The sequence below is a fragment of the Necator americanus genome, chromosome V (genome assembly GCF_031761385.1).
Source record: "Necator americanus strain Aroian chromosome V, whole genome shotgun sequence".
In the NCBI taxonomy this organism is placed as follows: Eukaryota; Metazoa; Nematoda; class Chromadorea; order Rhabditida; family Ancylostomatidae; genus Necator; species Necator americanus.
In genome coordinates this window covers 21,415,687-21,442,064 of record NC_087375.1, presented here as the reverse complement: position 1 = coordinate 21,442,064, position 26,378 = coordinate 21,415,687, and the positions used below count along the sequence as shown (strand labels likewise).

General features: G+C 42.6%; 7 protein-coding genes across 11 annotated transcripts; 3 read left to right on the top strand and 4 right to left on the bottom strand.

Moving 5' to 3' along the window:
• Positions 1-82: 82 nt before the first annotated feature.
• RB195_014719 (uncharacterized protein) lies at positions 83-4,682 on the bottom strand (the record flags this gene model as incomplete). Of its 2 annotated transcripts, XM_064205101.1 has the most annotated exons (5): positions 83-153; positions 201-363; positions 2,298-2,494; positions 3,385-3,469; positions 4,527-4,682. In XM_064205101.1, the coding sequence occupies 5 exons, from the start codon at positions 4,680-4,682 to the stop codon at positions 83-85; spliced, it is 672 nt and encodes a 223-aa protein (XP_064060982.1). The 2 variants fall into 2 exon arrangements, with proteins under 2 accessions (XP_064060982.1, XP_013307424.2); XM_013451970.2 differs by lacking the exon at positions 3,385-3,469 and having other exon boundaries at positions 4,538-4,682.
• A 152-nt stretch (positions 4,683-4,834) lies between these two features.
• On the bottom strand, positions 4,835-5,158 carry RB195_014718 (uncharacterized protein; the record flags this gene model as incomplete). Its single annotated transcript, XM_013451969.2, has 1 exon — positions 4,835-5,158. One exon carries the CDS (start codon positions 5,156-5,158, stop codon positions 4,835-4,837), a length of 324 nt encoding a protein of 107 aa, XP_013307423.2.
• A 1,793-nt stretch (positions 5,159-6,951) lies between these two features.
• RB195_014717 (uncharacterized protein) lies at positions 6,952-7,509 on the bottom strand (the record flags this gene model as incomplete). Of its 2 annotated transcripts, none has more annotated exons than XM_064205099.1 (1): positions 6,952-7,509. In XM_064205099.1, the coding sequence occupies one exon, from the start codon at positions 7,507-7,509 to the stop codon at positions 6,952-6,954; it is 558 nt and encodes a 185-aa protein (XP_064060980.1). The 2 variants fall into 2 exon arrangements, with proteins under 2 accessions (XP_064060980.1, XP_064060981.1); XM_064205100.1 differs by having other exon boundaries at positions 6,952-7,479.
• A 48-nt stretch (positions 7,510-7,557) lies between these two features.
• RB195_014716 (uncharacterized protein) lies at positions 7,558-7,824 on the bottom strand (the record flags this gene model as incomplete). Its single annotated transcript, XM_064205098.1, has 1 exon — positions 7,558-7,824. One exon carries the CDS (start codon positions 7,822-7,824, stop codon positions 7,558-7,560), a length of 267 nt encoding a protein of 88 aa, XP_064060979.1.
• Positions 7,825-9,497: 1,673 nt separating this feature from the next.
• On the top strand, positions 9,498-12,632 carry RB195_014715 (uncharacterized protein; the record flags this gene model as incomplete). Of its 2 annotated transcripts, XM_064205097.1 has the most annotated exons (4): positions 9,498-9,667; positions 11,479-11,626; positions 11,675-12,189; positions 12,269-12,632. In XM_064205097.1, 4 exons carry the CDS (start codon positions 9,498-9,500, stop codon positions 12,630-12,632), a joined length of 1,197 nt encoding a protein of 398 aa, XP_064060977.1. The 2 variants fall into 2 exon arrangements, with proteins under 2 accessions (XP_064060977.1, XP_064060978.1); XM_064205096.1 differs by lacking the exon at positions 11,479-11,626 and having other exon boundaries at positions 9,579-9,710; positions 11,900-12,053; positions 12,166-12,632.
• Positions 12,633-13,009: 377 nt separating this feature from the next.
• RB195_014714 (uncharacterized protein) lies at positions 13,010-14,200 on the top strand (the record flags this gene model as incomplete). 2 transcript variants are annotated; one of them, XM_064205095.1, is made up of 2 exons in its annotated part: positions 13,010-13,739; positions 13,789-13,844. In XM_064205095.1, the coding sequence occupies 2 exons, from the start codon at positions 13,010-13,012 to the stop codon at positions 13,842-13,844; spliced, it is 786 nt and encodes a 261-aa protein (XP_064060976.1). The 2 variants fall into 2 exon arrangements, with proteins under 2 accessions (XP_064060976.1, XP_064060975.1); XM_064205094.1 differs by having other exon boundaries at positions 13,010-14,200.
• Positions 14,201-19,341: 5,141 nt separating this feature from the next.
• Positions 19,342-19,645, top strand: RB195_014713 (uncharacterized protein; the record flags this gene model as incomplete). The annotated part of the gene is made up of 2 exons (XM_013451968.2): positions 19,342-19,507; positions 19,575-19,645. 2 exons carry the CDS (start codon positions 19,342-19,344, stop codon positions 19,643-19,645), a joined length of 237 nt encoding a protein of 78 aa, XP_013307422.2.
• Between the last annotated feature and the right edge of the window lie 6,733 nt (positions 19,646-26,378).

The window sequence follows — 26,378 nt, the reverse complement described above, 5'->3', positions numbered from 1 at the left end:
CTAAAAGGAGCCGTAACGAAGGAACAAGTGCTCTACAGAAATTATTCATAAAAAATTGACATGGTTGCTTCAGATTGGTTGATCATTTCCCAGCCAATGCGCCGACAAGTCCACCAATCGCTGCGCCAGCAAGGGCACCTCTGGCAACTTGTCCTGAAAGCTCCGGGAAGTTTTCTCGCTCCTGTTCATCAAGTCTTTACCTCTTCGATAACCGTATCCGTATCCATAGCCGTATCCGGGGTACCAATAGTATGGTGAGTAACCGTAGTAATAGGAATACTGAGCAATGCCTGGTGAGCAGAACAGTGCGAGAACGGTAACGAATAGAAGTGAATAGTTCATTTTCTTTCTTGGGAAGAGAATCTGCAATTATAAAAAATCAAATTGTGAATTTTTATGAAACAAAAACGCCAGAAATCTACTGTCGCTTGTTGGTTTGTGAACTGTATTTGAGTTCTGTTTCTGAATAATAATAACTTCAACTTATTCCGTTTCAAACATGTCCAACGATGTTTACCCTCTTTTTTCACGAAACTCAAACACTCGAAACTCTTCTCCTTTGACCAGATTTTTGAAAGTTATTGATAAGTAGTAAACGATTAAGACTATTTGAAAGATTGAGATGTTGCGAAACGTGCAAGATTCAGCATCCCCTTGCTGATTTTCCCTTAACGACATCACCCCACGAGTTTGGATTGGTACGGATTTCCGGTGGAGTAGTCGTATACGGGATTGTGGGGAGGAGGGTGACTCCGTTCATTTCTTCCTAATTGCCGTAGAAAACGGCCCGGAAGATACGGCTTAGAGCGTTCCGGCGCACTGTTTTCTGCAAAGAGTTCGATTGGAGCGCGCCAGCCCTGTGTGGCGCCGCATCTTCCGGGCGGTTTTTTACGGCAACTGGGAAGAAATGGACGGAACCACACCCTTCTCCATAATCTGCTATTCCGCTTACTCCATCTGAAACCTGCACCACTCAGATTCGTGGTATGCTGCCCTTAACATAAAATATCATTGGTTAAATAACAAAAACAAAATAGCTCATAATTTAAAAAAAAGTTTACATAAGAATCGATTCTTAAGTCGTGAAATGCTTGCTTGCTTCTACAGTTCTGAATTTGATTTTGCAAATTTCGAAGAGTCCAATGGAATTTTCGCGAAGGTTCAGAAGAATAATAAAAATAAACAACAGACTCCGGAACGCCTTGAAGATGACAAAGTGTAAATGAACACGGAGAACGTTTGTAAGGTCACCGTTTTGGTTTAAAGTAACTAATTTGAACCGTTTTCCTTTATAAGAAAACTGTCCTCGCCAAATTTATGTCCAGTGTGTTCAGTTTATAGTAAGAATAAACGGCCATTGGTCTTCGCTATTCTGAGAAGTTTTTCCCATTTTCTTCCAGAAATCAGCCAAACATTGATTTCCAAGTTTTGTTTTTCTTTCTACCAAAACCCTGGTATGGCTTGATGTGATCATGAGGAACTAATTATTGAGGGCCCGATATTACAAATGTGGCCTGAGTAGCTAAGGTTTGTCTTGAATCTAAAACCACCATAAACGTGCTGTCCAATCACGAATCAATCTGCAAGGGGAAGCGAAAATTCTACGGCATGGTGAAAGACTTCCCTTTTTTGGAAAGTTGTTACTGCTCATTTATTTTAGCGCGCCGTGCAGAGTTGTGATAAAATACGCTGTTTTTTTTTTGTCAAAAAAGGTTTCAATAGCCGGCATCATTTGCTTCAACAGCTCGCATACATCATTGGTGCAAGTAGTCTGATTCTATTGCAGAAATCTAAGCTTTTTCCCTATAAAATTGGAGCAGCGACATTTTAAAATTCACGATACGGCCTTGGTTCCCTCTCGCACTTCTACGATTTACATATGCAGTTACTGAATTATTAACTACCCTTGGTATAAGCAGGATTACTGTTTTATGACCTGTTTGAATTGTGGATTGGGACGACGAGGTGACAGATCATCAAAAATGAGACGATGGGCTAAACTCATTTTGATTTTGAAAGATAATGCGCTCCAGAAGCTAAAAAAAAAGAAAATAAAAAGAGTAAAAAAAATAAAAAAAAGAGAAAAGAAAATAAAAGAGTAAGAAAATAAGAAAAAAAGAAAAAAGAAAATCCAAAAAATCTCGTGGCAAAAAATAAATATCTAAAAAAATAAATATTCACGTAATCACAATTCTCTTTTCAACGTTCTGATGCAGCTATGGATTAAGCATACGAGAAGATTTGAGGAACAGTTAATTTCAAAGTAGTTTAATTTAGTAGCTTTAGCTGGAACCGACCTCGTGACGCTTCAAAAATTTTGTTCTGCGATAGTGTTCTCTAACGATCAACGGCAACAGGAATGTGTTCGATGTCAGGATTGCTCCAGTGGTGGAGAGAAGCTTTGGGGTAGAGCTGCTAGCATTAGTGTGAAGAGCAACCCGGAACACGTCCAGAGCTTCGATGCCTTCAAAGCTCCCAGAGTGATCAATTAATGCTAAAAAACAACGATTGGATGAATTGTGCACCCGGTTCAAGTCAGAATTTGAGCATTGTTCGATGCACTATCATACAGCGCGTTTTTTTTTCCTTCTAATCGGACATTTTGCACTTTTATGGCCTTGTTTTCAAATTCAACGGCACCTTTGTTTGGAAATTTTCAAAAATGATAACATTTTTTCACAACTACAGCGTTTCGCATCAAAACAACTAACGGGGACTCATTCATCTGACAGAGAAATTGGCTGCAACAAACAAATGAACGAACGTATAGAGAATTTCAAGAAGAGTTCGATAATCTCTTGTCGACTGCGCTGCACCCGTCACACTATGACCGTATTGCATCATTCATCGAGACGTTTTTGTCACCTGAACGTTCTCGCGGGTTCATGAAGCACAAGTTATTTAAGCCCAGATCAGAACGCTACTGCTATTTTGCCTGACAGCAACTACTGCGGAAAGACTCAAAGAACATCTGCTGCGCAGCAGAAAACGCGCCAAGAAAATTGTGTTTTCGAAGAACGTTTTACGGAATAAATCACAAGGGAACGTCCAACTATGCGATAGCTTCACTTTTTCGAGTCTGTGTAGTGGAAGGTGAAAGCTTGCACCAAAGTTCTCTGGAGAAGACATTTTGGCCACCTGAACCTTGTCCCATTACAACATCTTTGGCGAGCAACACCCCTGCCAAACAAAGAACGAAAGATTTGAAAAAAAAAAACATTCTAATCCTGAGTTGCATCGGCTTCTATGCATTATAGAGTGCTAAATGTGGGAGTTTCCTGAATAGCTTGAATTTAAAGATTTTCTAAAATTTATTGTCAATTAATTCCCGGAAATTTCCCTGACGGTCTAGATTTTATGCAGTAGCCACGGACGCTTGCTCACTTGCGGCTATAGACGATCGCTTCAAACTCTCCAAGATCGAACAGTCGTCGAAAGAGTCCCAACGGGTGTTCTGAATACGCCGTTGCTGAAAACTGTTTGGAGCGAAGACGGAGACGATGTGTCAGGCAGAAAGAGAAAGTGCATTCATTGTTATTTACCCATTTGTATATGGTTGACCACGTGTGTATGAACGAAGCATCCAAGGAACAAACAACACAAATATACGCTGCAAAATTTGAGCCGTAGTGCAACGCGGATAATTAAGAAGTCTAGGCCAGCTTTGTTAACGAAAAGTATATTAATATCCAGGGGTAGTGAAGCCAATCTTAAATGTTGGACAAGATGTTGTCGATTTCTGGGTAAGAAATCAGAGATTTTCAGGCCACGATAGCAGAAAAGATGTTATGAACCATCACAGGATCATTTCTCTTTCGCCTTAGGAAAAGATGTTTGAAATCAAACAGAATTCACATTCCTGGATGAAGCACCATGTACTGCAATACATTCTAATCCTCAAGGGCTGATCGTGAGTTTCCTCGTAAAGATAATCTGAAATTTTTCCAGTCTGCTATAACTCCTTGCTCTTGAAGATGATGATAACAGTGCAATACTTTAATCGTCATTTATTTGTTTGAATCGAGCGTCGGTGTTGCAGGCTTTTAGTAGCGTGTGTAGATCATTTGTCATAAGACGACTAAACAAATAAAGCATTTTCACGGTCGCTTATGGAGCGATCATGAAGCAATATTTACAGAATTTGAGGTCAGGTGCTACAGGAAGACCTGGGTTTTTGATTCCGTTAGCTTTTGCTAAAGGAACAGAACACAATGTGCAACCTCTGACTAAATTGTAATGTTTAGTTGTTTATTCCGTGGCAAACGAAACAGCATCATTTTCTACTGCCACAACAACCACCCCGAGGAACCCAAGCTGTTGCGATATGCAAACATCCTTGAATGAAAGCACAGACTGTAGAGGTAGTCTGAAGAGGTTTGACTTACAATTAGATGTAGACAAAAAAAAAAGAAGAAAAATTGTAAAATGAGCGGAGGAGAATATTCCTAGCCACTAAATCTTCCACAGAATCGATGGAGCACCCAAATATGTAGACACATCCTTGGAGAACTCCTCTTCTATCTTACAACAAGCTCACCTATAACCATTCCATAATCTCCGTGTACGCTCTGTTTTTTTGAAATATGCAGAGCGAGTTCTATGGTCCAGTAAGCTTTTTGGAACTGCATATCAGAATTTTCCTTAGCATACAAGAAATCAGCTGACTGGAAAAGTTTATCCATCTTTACTCTCACAAACACACAAACTTACACTTGCCCATTTACGAATCTTTTTACCATCTTATTTTTTTTTTACAAAAAAACCCTCAAACCAAGTTAACGAACAAAAATGATACTATTAAAATACTTATGCACATACATGGCTGTGGGAGAAACTACTTCTTCTTCTTCTTCCCAAACAACAATCCGAACGCTGTACCCATTAAAGCTCCTCCGACAATGCTTTCCACTGAACCAGGCTGCGGATCATATCCGTACACATATCCATAAGGCTGATAAATAGGATATGGTGGTGGTGGTACGGGAGGTGGAATTCCTTTGCAAAAAAGCACAAACTTTAGGAAAGATGATGATGCCACCAAACCAGTCGTGGAGCTAAGAAACTGACCATAACCGTACTCGAAACCGTAGATGGCACCATACTGTGCGTAGCCGCTGGCAAAGAAAGAAGCCAACAAAATTTGTAACACTATTTTCATTGATACGGAATTTGGTAAAAATTTGGTAATTTGGTCTCCGGAGTAGATGACTTTCTAAATTAAAAGCAACCTTTTTCGACGCTGTTGGACATAAAAGTGAATGTAAAAGAAGAAAAGCACTGTTGATAAAACATTTTCCACCAACTGACAGCAGGAGATGAGAGTGTCGATCGAATCCTTAAAAACAGAACCGGACAAAAATTGTCGAACAACAGATGTGCTCAGGGCTAATCGCATGTCATTCCCGACCTCGTACCAGTTCGAGGCATGACGCATCTAACTTACTGCAGTAAATATTCAATATTGTGTGATCGAACAGCATGAGTATTTACGTAATCTGTAGGCACGGAAAGGTGCGACTCAATGGTGCTTTGTATTCAAACGCAACGATCTTTCTCATTTAAAAGCGTTATTCACTTCGAAGAGATTATGAACCTACTTGATTGTGATCACAGCTACGTTGGTGATCCACTCAAGAACCAAGCGTGACCTTGAGAGAGGTTTTCGATGTTGAGTTCTCTTCAACAGCAGCTAGGGATTGCGACGTAGCTTGCGAATGTCGCAACATCCAGTGTTAATGTACGGGCATCAGTTTACGTAACGATGCAACCTATTATCTCCATAGGATTTACGAGATGAAACTGCGTGATACAGATTTTATTAGCCGTACGGTTGTAAGAAGTTGCTTCATCGGTTGGCTGATAAAATAAAGGGCTTATAAGTAGAGATATGCTCCGGGTGTTCTTGATGCCCTTAATTTCTGGATTGGTCGTTGGTAATTAGCAGGTTTTCCTGTGAGAGTTGCAAGCTACTGAATCCGGAAAGTTCTTCCGAGAATAACGTTTAACTTCCTCAAACACTGTCTTTACATAGTCCAATGTCGTTGGTCGTGAAGACGGAAGCACCGTTAAACTCCGTTTATTTGCCTTTATAATATCTTAGAAAATGCTTGGAAGATAGGTAACGCAAAAATGTTGTCGATACTATTGATGAAATCAAAATTTTGGATTCGACGTGTATGTTGTTTCATACTACCGTTGACAATGTTAGACCCAGAGGACGTTCTGTAGGAGGACTCAGATTTCAACCTCATCATCGTTTTCGTAGGTCTAAAATGGCTCGATGACTTTTGACTTTGTACTTCATAATTGATGAAAGCGGATACTCGAATTTGATCCTAGGCAGAAGGTTCATAAGCGATAGGAGCAGTTGTGGCGCAGTCGGGAAGGGGTTCGGCTGTGAATGAATAATTGATGCTTCAAAACTGCCCTAGTCTCAGTCATGGTTTTCGTAGCGTAGCGTAGTGGTAGATAAATTGGTACTAGATTTGTTTGAAAGGAAAAACACTAATTTGTTACACCGACTCGCCGCCCCAAGTCACTGAAAGTGATGCAACCTGAAGCCATTTTGCACTGAAGTCAAACACGTAGGCGCATTTCCATAGTGACTTACCAATGTTGTGCACCGTTGACCAATATCTGGAGATGCGCCCTTGATTCTTCGTCCCGCATATTATATCCTTCACTTTATGATGGTTTTGACTACAATTATAGCAGAGTCATAGAAATCACTTTTGAGAAATTCAGTCAATTAATGTGGTCAATCCTTTCCCTGAATCCTTTTCGAAACCCTTCTTGCTCGCATTGCTGTCCTTCTTCCAAGACTTTTTCTATCCCATTAGGGATCACTCTTGTGAAGAGTTTGTAGATTACGGAAGGTATGCAGACTGGGCAATTGTTTCCGATGTCTTGTGGATCTCCCTTTTTATACAAGAACACGGTCTTGCTGGTCGTTCATTGTCTAGATGCCCAAACATTGCATTCCGACAGGTAACGTGTAAAAAGCCTTGCCAGGGTATTGATGAGTACTGGCGGAGGGTACTTCAGGAGTTCTGGTCTTATCCTGTCGGGACCGGGTGCCGTATGATTTCTTACCGACATGATAGCATGTCGTACTTCGGATGGGAGAACCTCTGGAATGACATGTCTGTCTTCCCTCAGATGGAGAAGAGGAAAGTGGGCATGGCTGTGGAACAGAACAGAGTAGAAGTCGTAGATGATTTTCTCCATTCCCCTTCTCGATTCAGTGGTTGTTCCCTTCGGGTTCCGCAGAGCAGTCATCTTTGTCCTGTCTCTGCAAATCCTTGCAAGCTCGGACGTGAGTTCTTGTTTTCCTGCGGCTCCTGCTGCTCCACGCTGGCGTATCAGCTTAACAATTTTAAGAGACAGATGTCTCTTGGTGGTTTCAAAACTCTGAGCCTTCCTCATGCAGTCATGAAGATGTTCAACGAGCCCATCGTATTCCTCGTCGATGCTGTCCATTGTGGAATCTTCCCAAAAGCCGTCTAGCATAGCGAAGAGATCCCAGGGCTTCTGAAATTGTGAGTTTCCATGGATTCTTTAAGTCGCTATGATAAACTCGGAAAACCTCTCTCTCTGCTCTTTCCATTGCAGGCCGTGGGTCCCGATGTGAAGTTCCTCCGGGGTTCTTCTTGGGCCATCTTTGGCGTTTAAATCGCCAATTATGACCTTGTAGAAGGCATGATCTTCTCGGTAGAACTTCTCCAGGTCCATATAGAAAGCTAAGACTTCTTCTTCATCGTAGCTTGATGTAGGAGAGTAAGCGACGAAGATAGTCCAAGCTGGTGTTGGACCAGATCTTCTCATCCGCAGACATCCGATTCAGGTCGTAAGTTGTTCGAAAGAGTCGATGTTCTTTGCCATACTCGTGTTGACGAGGACGCCAACTCCACCAACACCTCTACCGTCGCTTGTTCCTAAGAACAGTTCTTCTCCAGTTTCATATACGGCGTTGAGAGGGTGGCATCGTCTCGTCTCGTTCAGTCGCACTTCAAGACGTCGTATTTGATCTTCCTAGCTTGCATCATCAGATCATCGATGGCCGCTTCCGATGGAAGCGTACGTGTGTTATAACTACAGATCGTCATCCTATTCCTTTCCGTAGCCTATACGACTCCTGCAACCCCGTCTTTTTTGGGGCTTCCGTACCAGGCTTTCCTCCGGAGTCAGAGACTCTTTTCTATTACTGTGCCATACATTCAAATTTGAATTAATTAATTAACTTTTTTGTTTGAGATGTTTCATTATCTATAGGGTGTATGGAAAAGTGATCATATTACGTAATCATGTCGTCTTCTTTTCCTACTCATCCAACAAGGGCTATAAAAAGGATAAGGGATAAATTCTTTGACAAATCAGTCGGGTTGGGATGTGCCAACGGCTGCAAATTAGAATCGTTGAGTCCATTTTCCCCTCTACAATGACTTGCGAGGCCTGCCGATGTATCAATTCATTGTTTTTATCCCTTCAACAAGTTTTTCAAAAACCAGTTTTTGTATTCTGAGGGAATGAACGACAGGCACTAGGAAAGTTCGAATCATCGTCGATCGTGAAGCTGCGGACAAAATTCCTACCAACTGCGCTACTCCGGGTAAATGAGCTTCAGACATGTCGCAGATATACGGTGGTATACTCTTCATTCGCTATATTTTGTATCCACTCTCCGCGTCAAAGTTCATGGGCATAATCAGCTGCTACCCAGCAATAAGACTGATGGACGCTATCTATGGGTAACTGAAGGAAGTGGGCCGCAACATAAAGCCCAAACTATTCGGTGTCGATGAGTTCAACCCAAAAAGTAGGAAAGGAGCACAAAAGCTGATGTTTTCTACTCGCGTTTCTAATTGAAATCTTGTTTTCATGAAGACAGATCATCGTCGGTGGACACGAAATGCAAGACTGGTGCTGAATTCGACCACTCCTCACTAAATAGATGTTATCTATTTGACGTCTAGATAGTGTCGTCCTTTTATAGCACTTCTGAGCACACTTTCCTTTGTAGTACATACAACGAAGGAAGAAAGAATTGGTATACGACAGTTGCATAATAGAGCACTTCTTATCTGAAGGGGTGGAACATCAAGGAAGACACAAACGTGGACTGTAACCTGCTCTTTAGAGGCTGAGTGCTTGTCTTGAATGTACCTAGAAACCGCACGCGACAAACGGAGTGGAAAGCCAGAGGGGAATTGCTTGAAAACAGGACTTTGAGGCTTTATCTGGGTCCACCACAGTTATTAAAGTTGGTGGAAAAGACCTGCTGCGAAAAAGCTTTGTAAGAAAGTTATTTCTGTTGGGAAATTCTCCATTCTTCAACTCTCGTGTCGAGCCTGATGCGATGTCGCTGGGCGCACCCTTCCTATTGCGGCCTTTTTACCTATCTTTTACGATGGGCAAGAATATAAGCGCCGACGTTCAACTCTTTGAGCTGCCGGTTCGGAAGCCTTTCCCTCTTGGAGGAATGGGCTGCGATCAGGAGCATGAGATCTGGGACTACGGATAAAGAGGGTCCCGCGGAATTTCGAACATGCCCCGGTCATTCTTCGTCACAGGAATTAGCGATGGTGCGTGTCCAGAAGAGATTCACTTTCGCTGGCACCTTAATAGCTCTACTGGAAAGGTTTCACGACAAGACGATAGTGTTCCCCGAGTTTGTGGGCTGCGTTATAGTGGATAATGAAATCACATGCTTGGTAAGAAAGGGCACACTGTTGATGGAAGATTTCTGAAACCTTCCCTTTGCGGACGATATCGTTCTCTTTTTGAGAAATACAAGTGAAGCAGAAACGATGCTCAAGGAAATGAACGAAGAGGGGAGAGAATAGGACTGCGAATAAGCAGAAAGAAGACACAGTTCATGAAGAACGCCTACTATGAGGATGGAGGAAAACAACTTGAAGGCTCCTAAATCATCTTCGCTACCTACCTGGAAGACCGCTACTTGGTTGTCACTTGGGCAGTTTCGAACCATCAATGGTTTCTGCAGCAACACTCATTACTTATTTGTTCTTACACTTCGAAGAAAAAACGAATGTTTGAACACGCCTTTTTTCCTGGGAGCTCAGCTAGGCTGTTCTAGAAACTTTCTAGCCAAGGATGAGCTCAGCGTTTCTGTCGTGTCACAGCTGTAATTCAAATAGCTGTAATGCGGATCAGCTTCGTATTCGAGTGATCTTCTTCTGTGAGTGGAAGCTTCGCCATACGGCACGTCAAGCGGCCGCCAAAGTCAACGATTAGGCAAAAGGAGCGCTACCCACGTCAGCGTCAACAACTGGTTCTCCCGCTTCGGCGAGAGAAACTTCTCTTTCGACGAGCTCCAACACAAAAAATTCACGCTTAGGACAAGTGGGAATTGCTGTGGTAGAAGCTGCTGTCTGATAAGCAGCTGATCAACATCAGAGTCTACATGCGCCAACTGCGCAACCTCCGCAACCGGAGAAAGACTACCGAGACCGGCCGCCGTTCACCTCACTCACAACAACGCGCTGCTGCACGACATTTCGGTTTAAGTTGAAGCTCTGGATTTCACATCCACACTATTTTGCAAACTTTGCCTCATCAGACTATTACTTGTTTCGACTCTTAAGCACTCCCTAAAGCAAAAATTCAATTCTTCCGTCGACCTCAAATCAGTTTTTTAATTGTCTCTTGAGTCTCACCCTCCCAAATTCTGGTTCCACGAATTGTAACCCTGCCAGGAAGATAAAACACCATGTCAAACAGTAACCCTGTCAGAAAGGTGAAACACCATGTCAAACAGAAAATGAGCTGCTAGTTTCAAATACACTCCAAGAAGTTTTGTTAGTTTCGACAAACATGTGCCTTGAAAACAAGCAAAGTTTTCCAACCTTCGTTAATTACTTTCGCACCTCCGCAATCCTGCTATTGGCATATCCCGCGGATACATCTCCGTGGAAGAAAGAAGTGTTCAAAGGATTTCTCGCTGCGTTAATTTCTCAAAATTAGACGAAATAATTATTACCAGTCTGAGTGTCCGGCTAAAGCCGGACTTCAGATTTTCTGTGGTGTTTGCTTCGCTCGCCATTTGGGAACATACGAGCTATATAACCTGCACTGTTATGTGGCGAAAGTTTCCAGCAGGTCGCAAAAAGGTCCAGCACACCGCCAAACCTGAAGGGTAACATAACCTGAAGGGTCAACTGCGTGAAGGGTCAACTGCCTGAAGGGAGCATGGAATCTTTGGCAACAACCATTCGTTTTGTCACGCTGAACTGCCGAACACTATCGAGTGAACTCCAACAAGCCGCTCTATCAAGACTTCTACGATATCTCTATGTGCGTTTTGCTGCACTGCAGGAAACACGCATAAGAGACCGACCCGTTACCAGCATCGAAAATTACACCATATACTGCTGATGAGGACAAAGTAGGTGGCTGCGCGATAGCTGTGAGGAACGATTATAAGAACCTGGTGGAGGAATTTAGCTCAACGTCGTCTAGATGCGCCTTTTTACAACTGTGGGATCGCGGAGGACGTAAACTCTGGATCGTAAGTGCTCACGCACCTACGGAAACCGCTGAGGACAACAGTAAGGACGCCTTCTATGATGAACTCAATGCGTTGATGTCTAAAATACCAAGCCAGCAGGTGGTCATTGTCGGAATCGACGCAAATGCGAAGTAGGGACTCGAACAGCAATCCGATGTGCTAGGAAAATGGTACTATGCAGCGGAGCGCACGTCGGACAACGGTGACCGTCTGGTCGACTTGTGCGAACAGACAGGCCACATCATCGCTTCCACGTTTAAGAGGAATCATCGACGCCAGCAGCTCACGTGGCAGGGGTCAACCCTTTTAACGCCTGAAGACCAGCGCAGGCGAAAGATGAGAACTCTTAAGCTTCAGCTCGACTACGTTCAGGCGAGGAACATTCCTCAGTCAGATATCCGAAACTCTAGAGCTGTTTGGGACGTCGCGTTCGACTCTGACCACCGTCCAGTTCTTCTCAGCTTCAAGATACGGTTCTACAAGAGAAACCGAGGAGTTCCTTTTCAACTGAAAATCGACATGGCAGGTCTGAAGACGATGAATGCAGAACAAAATGCCGCCAACGTGTGTCTATTCATGTTGGAGTACGGACCAGGAAGAAGCTTAGCGATGCTGATTCCTTCACAAAGTGCATCCAGGACGCTGCAAGGGGAACGCTCCCGGTTCTATTGCCGCGGAAGAAGTTTTTCTTGCATCTGCGGAAACAAATTCCACATACATTTTTGTATGTGTCGCGCGCAGAGCTGGTGACTTCAACCAGGAAAAGCGTCTTAGAAGGAAGATGCGTCATCAACTGCAACAAGACCGCGATAACGAGTGGACGTCAAGAGCGATGGAGTTTGAGAAGTCGTGGGAGGACAGGAATCCGCGGAAAGCCTATGCTCTACTAAAACAGCATAGCGGCAAAATGAAAAGATGTTCCCCTTTCCTCAACACTGCCAATGGGGTAGCTGTCGGTGAAGCAACCCTTCCAATTTGGGAGGAACACTTCAGGACCTTGCTGAACCGGCTAGCACCGTCAGCTCCTGAACTCGAACACCGACATATGCGGTTAACGAGGAGCCACCGACCGCGTCGGAGGTCCTGGTCTGTATTCAAGAAATGAAGAATGGAAAATCTGGTGGAGACGACGGGATTAGCGCAGAAATGCTAAAATATCTTCCTCCGTCTGAGTTTCGTGTGATGACAAAGATCATCCGTTCAATCTGGATAGACGAAAGGATACCTGATTCGTGGAGATACGCTATCATAATTCCCCTCCACAAGAAGTTATCCGTCACGGACCCCAGGATTTATCGAGGAATCTCTTTGCTGCGTGTTATGTACAAGGCACTGAAGCGCATTATCCTGGACCGACTCATTAAACATCGCGAAGAAACAACGCGCAACGAGTAGGCTGGTTTTCGTCCTGGCCGATCTACGATTTACCAAGTGTTCATCGTCAGGAGAGTGATCGAAATCTGACAACGGTATTCGAAGCCAATGCAACTAGCGTTTCTGGATGTTAAAACCGCGTTGGACTCTCCTCACCGAGGCCATCTTCTCAACGCACTTCGCGCCGATGGAGTACCAGGAAAGTTCGTTCGCTTGCTTGCTGACATGAATCAACGAACAACTGCTGCAATTCGAACACCAGCCGGATGTACAACACAGTTTGAAGTGGTAACTGGAGCAAGACAAGGGGCAGTGGCAGGACCCTTCCTGTTCAACTTCTCAACTGACGACATTATGCGAAGAACAGTCGACCAGTGTCCTGCCGACATTGTCTCAGCACCATCTGGGTGCCCCTTGACTGACCTCGAGTACGCCGACGATGTTATATTCGCGAAAAGCAGTACGAAACTTGTTGTCAACCTTGTATCGGAGCTGGCTGCAGCCTATGGACTACGCCTACGCCCTGATAAATGCAAACAGATGTGGATCTCTTCGAGACCTCGAACGGGAGTTAGGGTGGAAGGACAACTGATAGAACTCGTCGATGAGTTCTGTTACCTAGGTTGTACGCTGAAGAACAATGGCAGCTATAAGAGAGATGTTCAGCAAAGATGCGCTAAGGCCACTTCTGCATTTAACTCCTTAACGAAATGCCTGTGGTCGACCCCCATCACCAACGAAGTCAAGCTGCGCGTCTACCTATCCGCAATTCGCCCCATCATGATGTACGGATCGGAGACTTGGGCAGCACCATCAACGGTTAAGGAGAGGTTTGACTGTACGGAACGGAAGCTGCTTAGACGGCTACTTGGCTACTTTTGGCCTAGGGTATGTCACAATGAAGATCTTTACGCAGAAATTGATGTGGCATACCGGCGGATGACACGTCGAAAACATCAACATCCACCGCCATCGAAAGTGATTAAAGTAAATCGTCTTCGCTTCTTTGGTTATATATTAAGGAGATCGGCAGATCGCCTTGTTCAACGAGTTCTGAAGAGTTCGTCGGGTTCGAGTTGGAAGAAGCCACCTGGCCGAAAACGGAAGTTCTGGACTGAGGCGGTGAAAGAGGACCTGAGGACACTCGGCGTGGATAGGCAGGTCAGGCGAGACGTAAGGTTTCACAGAGTATGGAATAGCGACGAATGGACTGATTCTGTGCAACATTCTCGCAGAAGACCGAGAAGGTTGGGCAGAGCTGTGTTCAAGGACGGCACACCTCGGCGAAGATGCGGGTAATCGCGTCAAGCGATGACATCAGCCCGCCGATTAAGTTAAGTCAAGTAAGTCAGTTCTATGAAATTGGACTTGTGTATCTCCAGCAATCCTTCTTCCTTTTTTATATTATAACTAAATGCGAAAGATTTCATAGTCTTCTTTCTAAACGCGTCCGTTCTACATTTGGAGAACATTCGAACATCAAACACTGCTTATCAATATATTATAGACAAAATTTAAAAGTATCACCCGAAATATGGGTTTTCCTCCTGTTTTCTATAAACACTTATCAAAGTATGGTGTTTTGGCATAAAATGACGTGAAAGACATCATCCTACTGGTAAAGATAACGTTCCACGTCAGATCGCATAAACATCTTGCTACTATTTAAGCATCCGTTTGCATGCGTGTTTCCACTTTCTGAGAATGGCATGCTACATACTTGAGGCGAACAAAGAAGGAAATAAGCATGCGGAGGAGTCATAAAGGTGAAGAGCAAAGCGCCCAGTGGTCACAGCTGTGAAAAAGCTCCAACCATTTATCTTTTGCGTCATGCACACTAAGTTATTGCGCACCAATGACCGTGTCCACCGATGCCGGTGGATCCGTCGCACCCTCCCATAGGTATCTGGCGCCGGCGCACCAACCTGTCGCCGGTGGACCCCTTCATACAGGTATCTGGCGCCTGTGACCGAATTTCGAGACTTCTGCGTTCATTCTAAGAAGTTGACAGCTGTTAAAAATTGGAACAAATGACGAAAAATATTGAAGTTCTAAGTTTGACACTGGAAAAACTAGACGCCTTCGAAACTTATAATTTAAGCTTTTGTCAAGAACAAAACATTCGCTTTGAAAATTTCCGAGCAGATCCTGCTCATCTAGGAGTGTGTGCCTTTTTGTTAACATTGAATGGATGGAGAGAGAGGGTCACAAAATTCGAATGCGACAGGTCCACCGGCGTCGGATTGGTGCGCAATAATTTCGTGTGCATGAAAGATATATGGTTGCAGCCGTTTCACAGCCGTGACCACTGGGCGCTTTGCTCTTCACCTTTATGACTCCTCCGCATGCTTATTTCCTTCTTTGTTCGCCTCAAGTTTGTAGCATGCCATTCTCAGAAAGTGGAAACACGCATGCAAACGGATGCTTAAATAGTAGCAAGATGTTTATGCGATCTGACGTGGAACGTTATCTTTATCAGTAGGATGATGTCTTTCACGTCATTTTATGCCAAAACACCATACTTTGATAAGTGTTTATAGAAAACAGGAGGAAAACCCATATTTCGGGTGATACTTTTAAATTTTGTCTATAATATATTGATAAGCAGTGTTTGATGTTCGAATGTTCTCCAAATGTGGAACTGACGCGTTTAGAAAGAAGATTATGAAATCTTTCGCATTTAGTTATAATATAAAAAAGGAAGAAGGATTGCTGGAGATACACAAGTCCAATTTCATAGAACTATTAACACTAATATTAATTTCCGTTGATCAGTGAAAGCAAGCGAAGCAAACACCACAGAAAGTCTGAAGTCCGGCTTTGGCCGGGCACTCAGACTGGTAATAAATATTTCGTCTAATTTTGAGAAATTAGCGCAGCGAGAAATCCTTTGAACACTTTTTTCTTCCACGGAGATGTATCCGTGGGATATGCCAATGACAGGATTGTACGGTTTGTATTATATGTATTTGTATGTATTTGTAGCGGTGTTGTACGTTAGTGTATAATTAGTACTTATTGCTGCGCGCAACTATGTCACTTATGAAGTGTGTAGCGCAGTCTGTTAGAGATCCGTTTGTGACTCCAAGATTCAACCATGCATTTGTTAGAAATAAGAAAAACACACATTAAAATTTGAAGTGCACCTATTTTGTTTCAGTTATTTTTATTGATTGCTTTCAGTGTTTATGACACGTAGTGCTCGAAAGATCTTTTGGACCAGTTTTTCATTGCCCGAAAAGGGCAATATAACATAATAGAGAGAGAAATTCCTTCGGAAAAAAAAATCATAAGTCCAGCGGTTTTCGGCGAACAAGAGTACAGATCACGTAAGCATGTTTTCGACACACACGTGCACGGATCCTGTAGGCACGTTCTCGGCGAACACCACGGTTTCTGAACTAAATATAAAGAACACAACCTTAACCTAATTACGAACGATTTCATCTCGCCTTTTCTTTTGCTGTTTTACTGTCCAGATGTACAGAAATTGCCTATTTAAAACCATCACGCAGTTGCCAATTTTTTTTTTTAAATTTGAGCGGAAGAACTAAAGAATGCCATATCATGGTATTCTTTAGTTCTTCCGCACGAATTTTAAAAAATACTCCTTAAGCATCTTAAAGTTCTTGAACTTTAGATTTTGGAAGAGAAGAAAAAATCATTCTGTGATAATTCCAAAATGTTGCTTATCTAAAGCCCCCCATGAAATGAGTCAGATTAAACTACATACTCCCCTTTGGAAGTAGAGGAGAACACTGTTAATATGCTTCTAGTTGTTATATAGCATGATAATCGTCTGATAGTACATAAATGACCACAGCAACTCTTTGTCGGGAAGGGCTGTACTCTACCTTGCAAATTTACGCCATGCATACACTTTTGAACAGGAGACTTTCGCAACTTGCTGCATCTCATTATTTACATGAGCACATTTGTTAGTTCACTTTTTGTTGGCAGATACGATCTCCTGCTTGAGGATCAAAAAATACATAGTTAGCAAAGCTCGATTTGCAAAGATGCTGCTAATATCGTTCTAATTCTTTTATAATGAGCAACCTCTCTGGGAAAAATAGTACCAGGTGGGAGTTGGGGTATACTTTTCTGAAAAATACTTAGATCTTCCTGCATCATAGGCGTGGTCACGATCTTTTGCCAAGCAGCATTATTCCGGAGACTTACCAATGATACATATCTTGTAACTGTCACATTGGGTTTGCGTAATTCGGCTTTTGATCTGGAAAATAATTGTACTGACAGCATAACACACAGAATGTGCCAAAGTTGAATGGTGGCAATCCTTACATATCATCTGCAGAAGAGGCATGAGTAGGTGGATCAAGAATTTAGAGGAACACTCTTTCCTTCTCTCCCCCTATTTTCTAGTTCTGATGCAAATTCCCTATATACACACTTTGCAGTCGCAAGGAAATACGACGCTAACGTACTAACATAGCACATTGCGCGGAGTTCACCAGCGGCAAATGACGCCAACTTGAATTTCGGTTGTGAATAATGATGGATGGCCTCATCACGAGATAACCTTTCCTATTAGCACAGTGATCATCGCACCGATCGACCGGTGTGATCCATACACATACGCTCTTTTTTGTTCCGTATGGTGATTTCAATCGTAGTGATGGTTTCGAAACTTCTTAAATATCCTTGCTACATTTCCATCTAAAAAAATTCAAACTAGTCACAAACTTGTAAGAAGTAGTTAGTTCTCCAGTTACCTGCTTCTTAGAATAAAATTTCTCAACTTTTTTTCTGCTATTTTTCAAAAGAACCAGTCGACAGCTCTTGAAAATTGAATATTCTCACGAAATTTAAATACAATGATTAAAGTGCAATTGTACAAATGTAGAAAAAAATGATACAAATAGAAACTACCCAAAAAACAATTTTCTATCGGCGTTACATTAGTACCCTTTGCACGTTGTGAATGGTACACACTTTGCAACACCGTTGTTGTCCAACCTATCGCCTCACTTTTCTAATTCGTAAGTAATTGACCCTGCTTTGGACATTTAAACAAAAATAATGTTTAACTAAATAGCTTTGGGAATGTAGAAAATAAAGTCAGAGATGAAGTGAAATGTCCTGAGGATCAACCCGCTTGCGATGATTTAGACGGAATCACTGAGATTTTATGAACGTGTGCTGGTTTTGTACAACGACTTGTGGGGTGACTTTGATTAAGTGCATTAACCCTCCCACGCAAGTACTGGGGGGAAAGGCATCATTCTCACTTCTCTCAATCGAAACGTGATTTCTGTTCGCCTTATTATTTTTTGTAACCTCCAAACACAACCCTCGAACTGGATAACCTCCACTTTCTTCACTCACCTAAAAATTGAGTCATGAGTAGATGCTATTCGCTTGCAAGTTTATTTCTTATGTCTCAAGCAATAGTTTTACCACTAGCTTTGTTTATATATTCTTATTAATTGTTTTTTGAGACTAATTTATCCGTTTCTTCTTTCGGTGATCTCGCAAAACCATTTCGTTTTTGCTCAAGGTCTTGAAATTACAGTTGGGTTTACAGCTGAGGGTTGGAATTTGCTCAATTTTTGGTCACATTCGGGATGACAGTTGTTATCATAGGAATAATGTTCTGTTTTCGTGTTTTCACGTTAATTCTTTCAAATGTCCAATTTTGTGAAAGAATTAGATTAATCCGCCGCTCTTTTCACAAAAGGAGCACTCACCTTTTAAGAAAATTTCAGAATTTTTAACTTCGAAGACTTGGTTACTATAATTTTCATCTTTTTTTTGGTTTTCATTTTTCTTTTGGTAGGAGATGTTTGATTGGGTTCACATTAGCAAACACTTCTCTGATTCACAACTGGTTGGTATTCAAATATTTAACCTTCTACTAAATAATTTCAACAATCTTTACGTGCAACCAAAATCACGAGTCTCGATTTGGGACAGTATTGAATAAGTGCTAAAAGAGCAACGAGGATGAACCTGTTTCTCGGTTGATAAGCACATTGTTATGGTTGTGCACTGTTACGCCTCCATGTATGACCTCTCAAGAAGTGTTAGTTCTTTGCTGTCTTACTTCATGAGGCCTTTGAATTGTTTGATTCTACTATGTTACTTGCGGCGTTTTTTCTGCTGCACTTGCTTTTCAAGGACTCACTTTGTTACAAGTACAACTTAAAAAAGGCTGCGCCTAAGTGCTCTGTATGAAGTTGCTCGAAGACGCGATCTTAACAGCGTGTTCTTCTCCATCTTGAAATTCCTACTTGTGGGGGAGAGTATAAATAGTTCGCAGTGTTCCGAACACTTCAGTAATTTCCAACCAAAGCGAGCGCAACATGTGCTCCCATCTCTGCCTTTCACAGTTCAGTTCACTGGAACCTTTTCTTCGTTATATTCCACTAAGGCGATGATGACTATGAGAATAATACATGTAACTTCTATTTCCAGAAATGAACCGCAACCTATTTGTTGTTCTACTTGTCACAATGCTAGCTATGCAAGTAGCATCACAGTGGGGATATGGATACGGCTATCCGTACGGAGGCTACTACGGAGGATATGGTTATCCATACGGGGGATACGGTTACGGTTACCCATATCGGGGATATGGATACAGTAAGTTCCTGGATACTCTACTGCTTGTTTGCTCCTCCTTTAATGTTCAGAATTTTCTGACCTTCAGGTCCTCTGAGAGGAGCACTTCGTGGAGCTCTTATCGGTGGTATGATGGGAGCAATGATGGGAAAGAAGTGACAACACTCCCAAACTTTTATGGTTATGCTTCTATTAAAATACGCGTGATATTTCTCCGTTTTTCCAAAATGTATGTACATGAAGATGAATATGTATCCAACCTATGACATTTTCCAAGAGAAAGTAGATAATCGAAAGTGAAGTAGAGGGATTTGACTGGTAAAATTAGAGGACCAAATCAGATCTGAAAAAGGCGAACTACCGAAACGTCCGCCAACAAAGTCAGTTAACAACCTCATGTACAAGTAAACGAAAATAAACCAATATGTTTTTACGCAGAACCTTTTCAAAAGTCGAGCCTCCCAATCAAAGTACTAAATGCTACTTAGAGACGTAGTGCAATCTACGGTACGAAAAGAACAAACACTATTTTCAGAACTTTTTGCATTTATTTTTTTTCTCAAAAGGCGCACTCTCACTGCTTTTTCTCCGCCAGACTCACTTCAACAAACTGTAAAGTGCCTTATTTGTAGGTTCTCCTAAATAAAATCTACTTACCCAGAATGTACTAGTTTCAATGCAATCAAACGAAATCAACAGAATTTCAGCACCTGCAAACAGGAACACACAGGGTTTACACACAAAGCTTTTAATAGCATGAATATTTCCAACCACATATAACTAAAGTGTGCTGCCTTCTTCCGTGGTGATGTTCACGAGCAATACCTTACTGCTTGCACCTGAAGTAGAGTTTACGATGTATCGAAGGTTTTGTGAAGTTAAAAGTCGTCTTGTCGTAGTCAAAAAATAATCAATGCACCATTTCTACCTTTACAAATAGAACACAGACTTTTCCATACACTCGAACGTATTGAAAGAAAAAACATGAATTTTTGCACAAGTACAAAAATCTAGAGTGATGTCATCTTGTTTTCAAAGCTATCAAGGTCTATATATATTATATATATTATATATCACCATGATCATGATATATAATAACGAGCTTAGTCCGTGTGTGTGTGTGTGTGTGTGTGTGTGTGTGTGTGTGTGTGTGTGTGTGTGTGTGTGTGTGTGTGTGTGTGTGTGTGTGTGTGTGTGTGTGTGTGTGTGTGTGTGTGTGTGTGTGTGTGTGTGTGTGTGTGTGTGTGTGTGTGTGTGTGTGTGTGTGTCACGAAATTCGAAAATGGGGGTGCGACGGCTCCCGCGGTGTCGGATTGGCGCTCCGGCGCCAGATACCTATGGAAGGGGGTGCGACGGGACCACCGGTGCCAGATACCTATACAAGGGGTTGCGACGGGTCTACCGGCACCAGATAACCATTATATGGGGTGCGATGGGTCCACCGGCGCCAGATACCTGTAGAAGGGGTACGACGGGTCCAGTCCACAGGGGTTACACTGGCGCGCCGGCGCCAGATACCTATGGAAGGAGGTGCGACAGGTCCACCGGCGTCGAAATAAGGCGCAATAACTTCGTGTGCATGACGCAAAAGATAGATGGTTGCAGCCGTTTCAAAGCCGTGGCCACGGGCGCTTTGCTTTACACCCTATATGACTCCTCCGTGTGTTCATTTTCTTCTTCGTTCGCCTCAAGTTGGTAGCATGCCGCTCTCAAAAAGTGGAAACACGCATGCAAACGGGTGCTTAAATAGTAGTAAGATGTTTATGTGGTCTGACGTGGAACGTTATCTTTATCAGTAAGATGATGTCCTTCACTTCATGTTATGCCAAAACATCATTCTTTGATAACTGTTTATAGAAAACAGGAGAAAAACCCATATTTCGCGTGATACTTTTAAATTTTGTCTATAATATATTGATAAGGAGTGTTTGAAGCTGAAGTTCGAATGTACTCCAAATGTAGAACTGACGCGTTTAGAAAGAAGACTATGAAATATTATGCTTATAGTTATAATATAAAAAGGAAGAAAGATTGTTGGAGTCCAATTTCATGTTGATTAGTGGAGGCGAGCGGAGCAAACAACACAGAAAGTCTGAAGTCCGGCTTTAGCCGGACGCTCAGACTGGTATATAATAACGAGCCTAGTCCGTGTGTGTGTGTTTGTCTGTGTGTAACGAAATTCGAAAAAGGGGGTCCACCTGGCGTCAGATAGCTATAAAATGAGTTGCGACGGGTCCCGCGGCGTCGGACTGGTGCGCTGGCGCCAGATACCTATAGAACGGGTGCGACGGGTCCACCGGCGCCAGATACGTATAGAAGGGGGTGTGACGGGTACGTCGGCGTCCGATACCTATAGAGGGGGTGGCGGGTCCACCGGCGTCAGATACCTATAGAAAGGGGTGCGACGGTTCCACCGGCGTCAGAATGGTGCACCGGCGCCAGATACCCATAGAAGAGGTGTGACGGGTTCATTTGCGACAGATACGTATAGAAGAGGGTGCAACGGGTCCACCGGCGAATTGATCAAGCGGGCGTCAATAATTCTTCCATTTGTCCCGATCGTTTGCGAGAGTAGCCTAGTGGTTTCTTGTTTCGCGTGGGACACGAAGGGCATCAAATTTTTCATTAAAGGACCCCGTGAAAATATCTGATTCCGATGCTTCTTCGTGTTTCCGACACGTGAATGTTCTTCGTGAATCCAACCAACATTCGCTTCGTGTGTCTGATACTAAATGTTATCAGAACGATGTCTTCAGCGAGTCGCAGATTCTGTAGCTGGTGAGCACCATCCACTTCCATTCCATTTTTTTCATTTTTATTTCACAGTAAGTACTCACCGAGAACGAGAACGGCTGTGACCCTGCCGGACTCTTCTCTTCATATCGATGATGATGATGATCTTGTAGAATGGCCAAATTCCGGTCGAAAAGTACAGATTTCATATTCCCTTTATGTGGTTAGACGGGACCCCTCGGTTGTTCGAGGCTTCCATGACCGCTTTCTCCTCAAAGTCGAGGACTTTCTTTGAATCGATGAAGGTGAGACACAGCGGGATATTGTACTCTCGCGTTACGTCGAGTTTCGAAACAGTTTGAATGTGGTCAGTCGTGCTCAATCCTTCTCGAAGCCCTGGTTGCTCGCTTGGTTCTCATTCATCCAACACTTTTGACTGTTGTTAAGGATAACTTTTGTGAAGAGCTAGTGAAACGAGGGGTTGTAAGCAGGTTGGGCGTTATTTGCCTATGACACATGGATCTCCCTTCTCATACAACAACATGGTTCTGCTGTTTTCCACTATTTAGGAACCTTACATTCCGACTGACAACGCGTGAATAACCTCGCCAGAGTGTTAACGAGAACTGGTTGAAGATTCTTCACTTGTTCAGATCTTATTCTTCAACGACCGAATGCCATACGAATTCTTTCCGACATGACAACATTTCGTACTTCAGACAGGAGAATCTTTGGAATGATATGTCCGTCTACCACCAGATAGTGAGCTGGCAAGTGGAAGTGGCTGTCAAGAAGATCATAGTAGAAATCGTGGGTGCCGAGTCTCCTATCTCCATCTTCTATCTGTTTAATATCTCGATACAGTGGTCATTTCATTTCGGTTTCAGAGAGCAGTCGTCTTCGTTTTGCATCTATTTCTAGCCTCTGCAGCTTCAACTAGCACTTCTGTTTCTCTATTTGAGCTCTTCTTTTATTCCCTCTCTACAAAGCTTTGCGAGCTTGGACTATCCGTCAGGCGAAACGTTGTACTAACGATGTGGTCTACGTCGTTGTGTCATTGTCATGTCGTTGTCATGTCGTTGTCATGTCGTTGCAGAGCTCCACATGGCGATTCCCGCATCCGGAGTAGAGAAAATGGCGGTTGAATTTGGGAATTTCCATAGATGGTTTTTATCACCTTGATAAACTGGAAAAACCTCTTTTTCTGCTCATACAATTGCAGGCCGTGATTCTCGATAAGAAGTTTCTCGGGCGTTCTTCTCAGACCGATTTTTTCCCTCTCTGTAGAACTTTTCTAGGTCCATATAGAAAGATTGGACTTCTTCTTTGTCGCTCGACATTGTAGCGTAAGCAGCGAAGATAGTCGGAGTTGCTGCTGGTCTACATCTTCTCAACCGCAGACGTCCGATTCGGGTTGTCTGTTGTTCGAGAGAGTCGATGTTCACTGTCACATTCGTGTTGACGAGGACACCAACCACACCAACTCTTCTACTTCTTAAGAACAGTTCTTCTCCAGTGTCATTCAAGGTATTTAATGAATGCCGTTATCTCGTCTCGGTCAGTACGACGATGTTGTGTTTGATCTTCCTTGGTTACATCATCGAATCTTTAGTGACCGCCTGCGATGTGAGAAAAAATAAATACATGCGTTAGGATTTCATTTAAGAATTAGAAGTTACAGATCGTCATCTTAGCGCTTTTGTGTCGAGGTAGCCCAGAGACTCCTCTAACGCTACCGATGCCACCATATCAGGCTTTCTTTCTCACGAGACTTTCTTATTATTGCGTCTCGCACATAATTTTGAAACCTACTGGCAGGTTGCAGGTCTCTGGTAACTTTAGTTCAGGATTTTTGGGAGGAAATTGCATTCTCCCGGGATAGACATATGGAGCTTACACGTAGAGGCAACTCCAAACCGCCCCTCTTGTTCCTCCCAGTCACTTGATTGCCTGTCTTTGGCCGCACCGACGTGCGGATTATAAAGGTGTAATGACTCAGTCCCAGCGCAGCCCTTGTATGCCGCAACCGGAAGGCAGTCGCTTGAACCAACCTGCTTCTGAGGGCAGGCACAAGATAGCTGCTAACCCACTACTAGCCCCTGTCCGCCGTCTGGGGACGCACCATGTGGGCTCTCTATTTAATTTCTCTAATAAGGGAGATTCATAAGTACAGAAAATATTGAGAGTAGTAGATTGATCGCTGTGTAAAGAGTAAGAGTGATGCTTCGTGAGTGAAAAAACGGAGCAGTTTTTTCTTCTTTCTTTACTTTCACTTCCTAATCCCGCTATTTCTGAGATGTCCCACTTTTTTAAGACCCAAACAATTCAACTTAGTTTTTCTCTCGCTACTTTTACAACAAAATAACGGGTTACTGCTTTGTATGTAACTTCCTTTACATTGCATATGCATCTTTTTTGAACTGTGAATGGCATTCGCAACGACCACAAGGCGCCATGGGGATTTTCTACTTATGGCGACGAGAGACCAACTAAAGTGACTCAACTGCTACCGACGATTGCCGAAAGTTTACAACGCAGTGAGGGACGTAGATGAAATAACTGCGATCTGTTTTGAAGTAGAGATAGGTATTCCTCTAAAATGAGCATGAATTGAATTTTATTCAGAAACTACTTGGTTGGAAAAAACTGAGTCCGTCATTCATCTCTTCTTTCCAATCGTAATCATGATTGACTGGAAGTCAAAAATATAATCACAATTGTTATTGACTACAGCTGTTCAAATAGTGAGCAGGCCAGAGATAGTCTCTTTCGAAAAAAGGGAAGGCTCGGAGTTCAAGAAATCAGCGATTGCCCAGTTACTGTTGTCAATCTCAATGGCAAAAAAAAAATCTTTTTCTTACCAAGGAAATTTTTCCATGGCAAGTTTTTTTTTTTTTTGCAATGGAAACACCTTTGACGAGAGAAACTTGCGGTAATCAAGGGGAACTAACTACGAGTCTGAAGTGTATGGTAAATGAGGGACGGTTTTCCAACCTAGCTTTTCGAATTCTGGGAATGTCTTCTTTGTAACATGAAGGCGAACGTTGTCGTTGAGGAAAGCTACTGAAGCTCGTCTCTACCCCAACGGCTTTCGCAAATTTCTGGAGCTGAGTGGTGTGAATGACAGCAGTGACTGTGTATCCTTTCCGATGTAGCCCAAATCAGTCTCAGGTGCTTGGAAGGCGGCTCTTTCAAAATGACATCATGATAGAAGTTAGGGGAGAGCACAGGTAATTATATACTCTTTGCTGCAAATCTGTAAGAGTGTTTCAAAACGTTTGATATTTACATCATGAGTCTGAAATAATATATAATATTTTAGGACTATTAAAAATTTTCTTGGAAAAATTCAACCGTCAACCTAATAAAAGTACCAAACAGTCACTGACAATTATTAACGAAAACTGTTTAAAAAAACAATTTGTTTCCTTTGTACATGACTTTCATCGCAGTGAATGGCACTATTTAGTCCCCGTTTTCCTGTAGGAATTTTTTTCTTTTGCCTCCTCAAAGATCAAATGTTCCATGGATGATTGCTGCCAAATAATAGTATTGTTATTTTCCAGACAACAGGTTTATCGCGGCAACGGCGATATTATTACTTTCGATATTGCATAAGTGAATTTTTCGCTCTTCACAAGTCGTCTGACATTGGTCTGATATTGTTCTCTGGAGAACAACTCTTCAGCCTTTGCTTGAATGAACTTGGCAAACATCCTCTGTTGCTGCATTTCCAGTCAAATTAACATTTGTACCCAACTTAATGTTTTAGTATACTGGTATTCGATCATTATTATTGTATAATAATGATCGAATACCAATTCACCAATTATTATTGTATACTCGCCTCAAACATAGAAGAAGTATTTATAGATATAGGTGTAACTTCGTGTAATTTCAGAGAATTGCTCTCCTCACGCGGCAGGGAAGGCGAAGACGCAAATGATTTTTTTCGAAGCTTATCTCTTACCATTTTAGGGATATATTGGCTTAAATTATTTCATGGGCCTGAAATAATGATAACGCCCAAATGAGCCGACTCGTTTTTGCAGTTCTTGAAAGGAAAACCGTATCCTAATTGTGTTATGGAAGTCGTAGGCCGAGTTCTAGAATCTCTAGAATGAGCTGACGAATGCAAAGTTTAATTAGCCGCTCATTC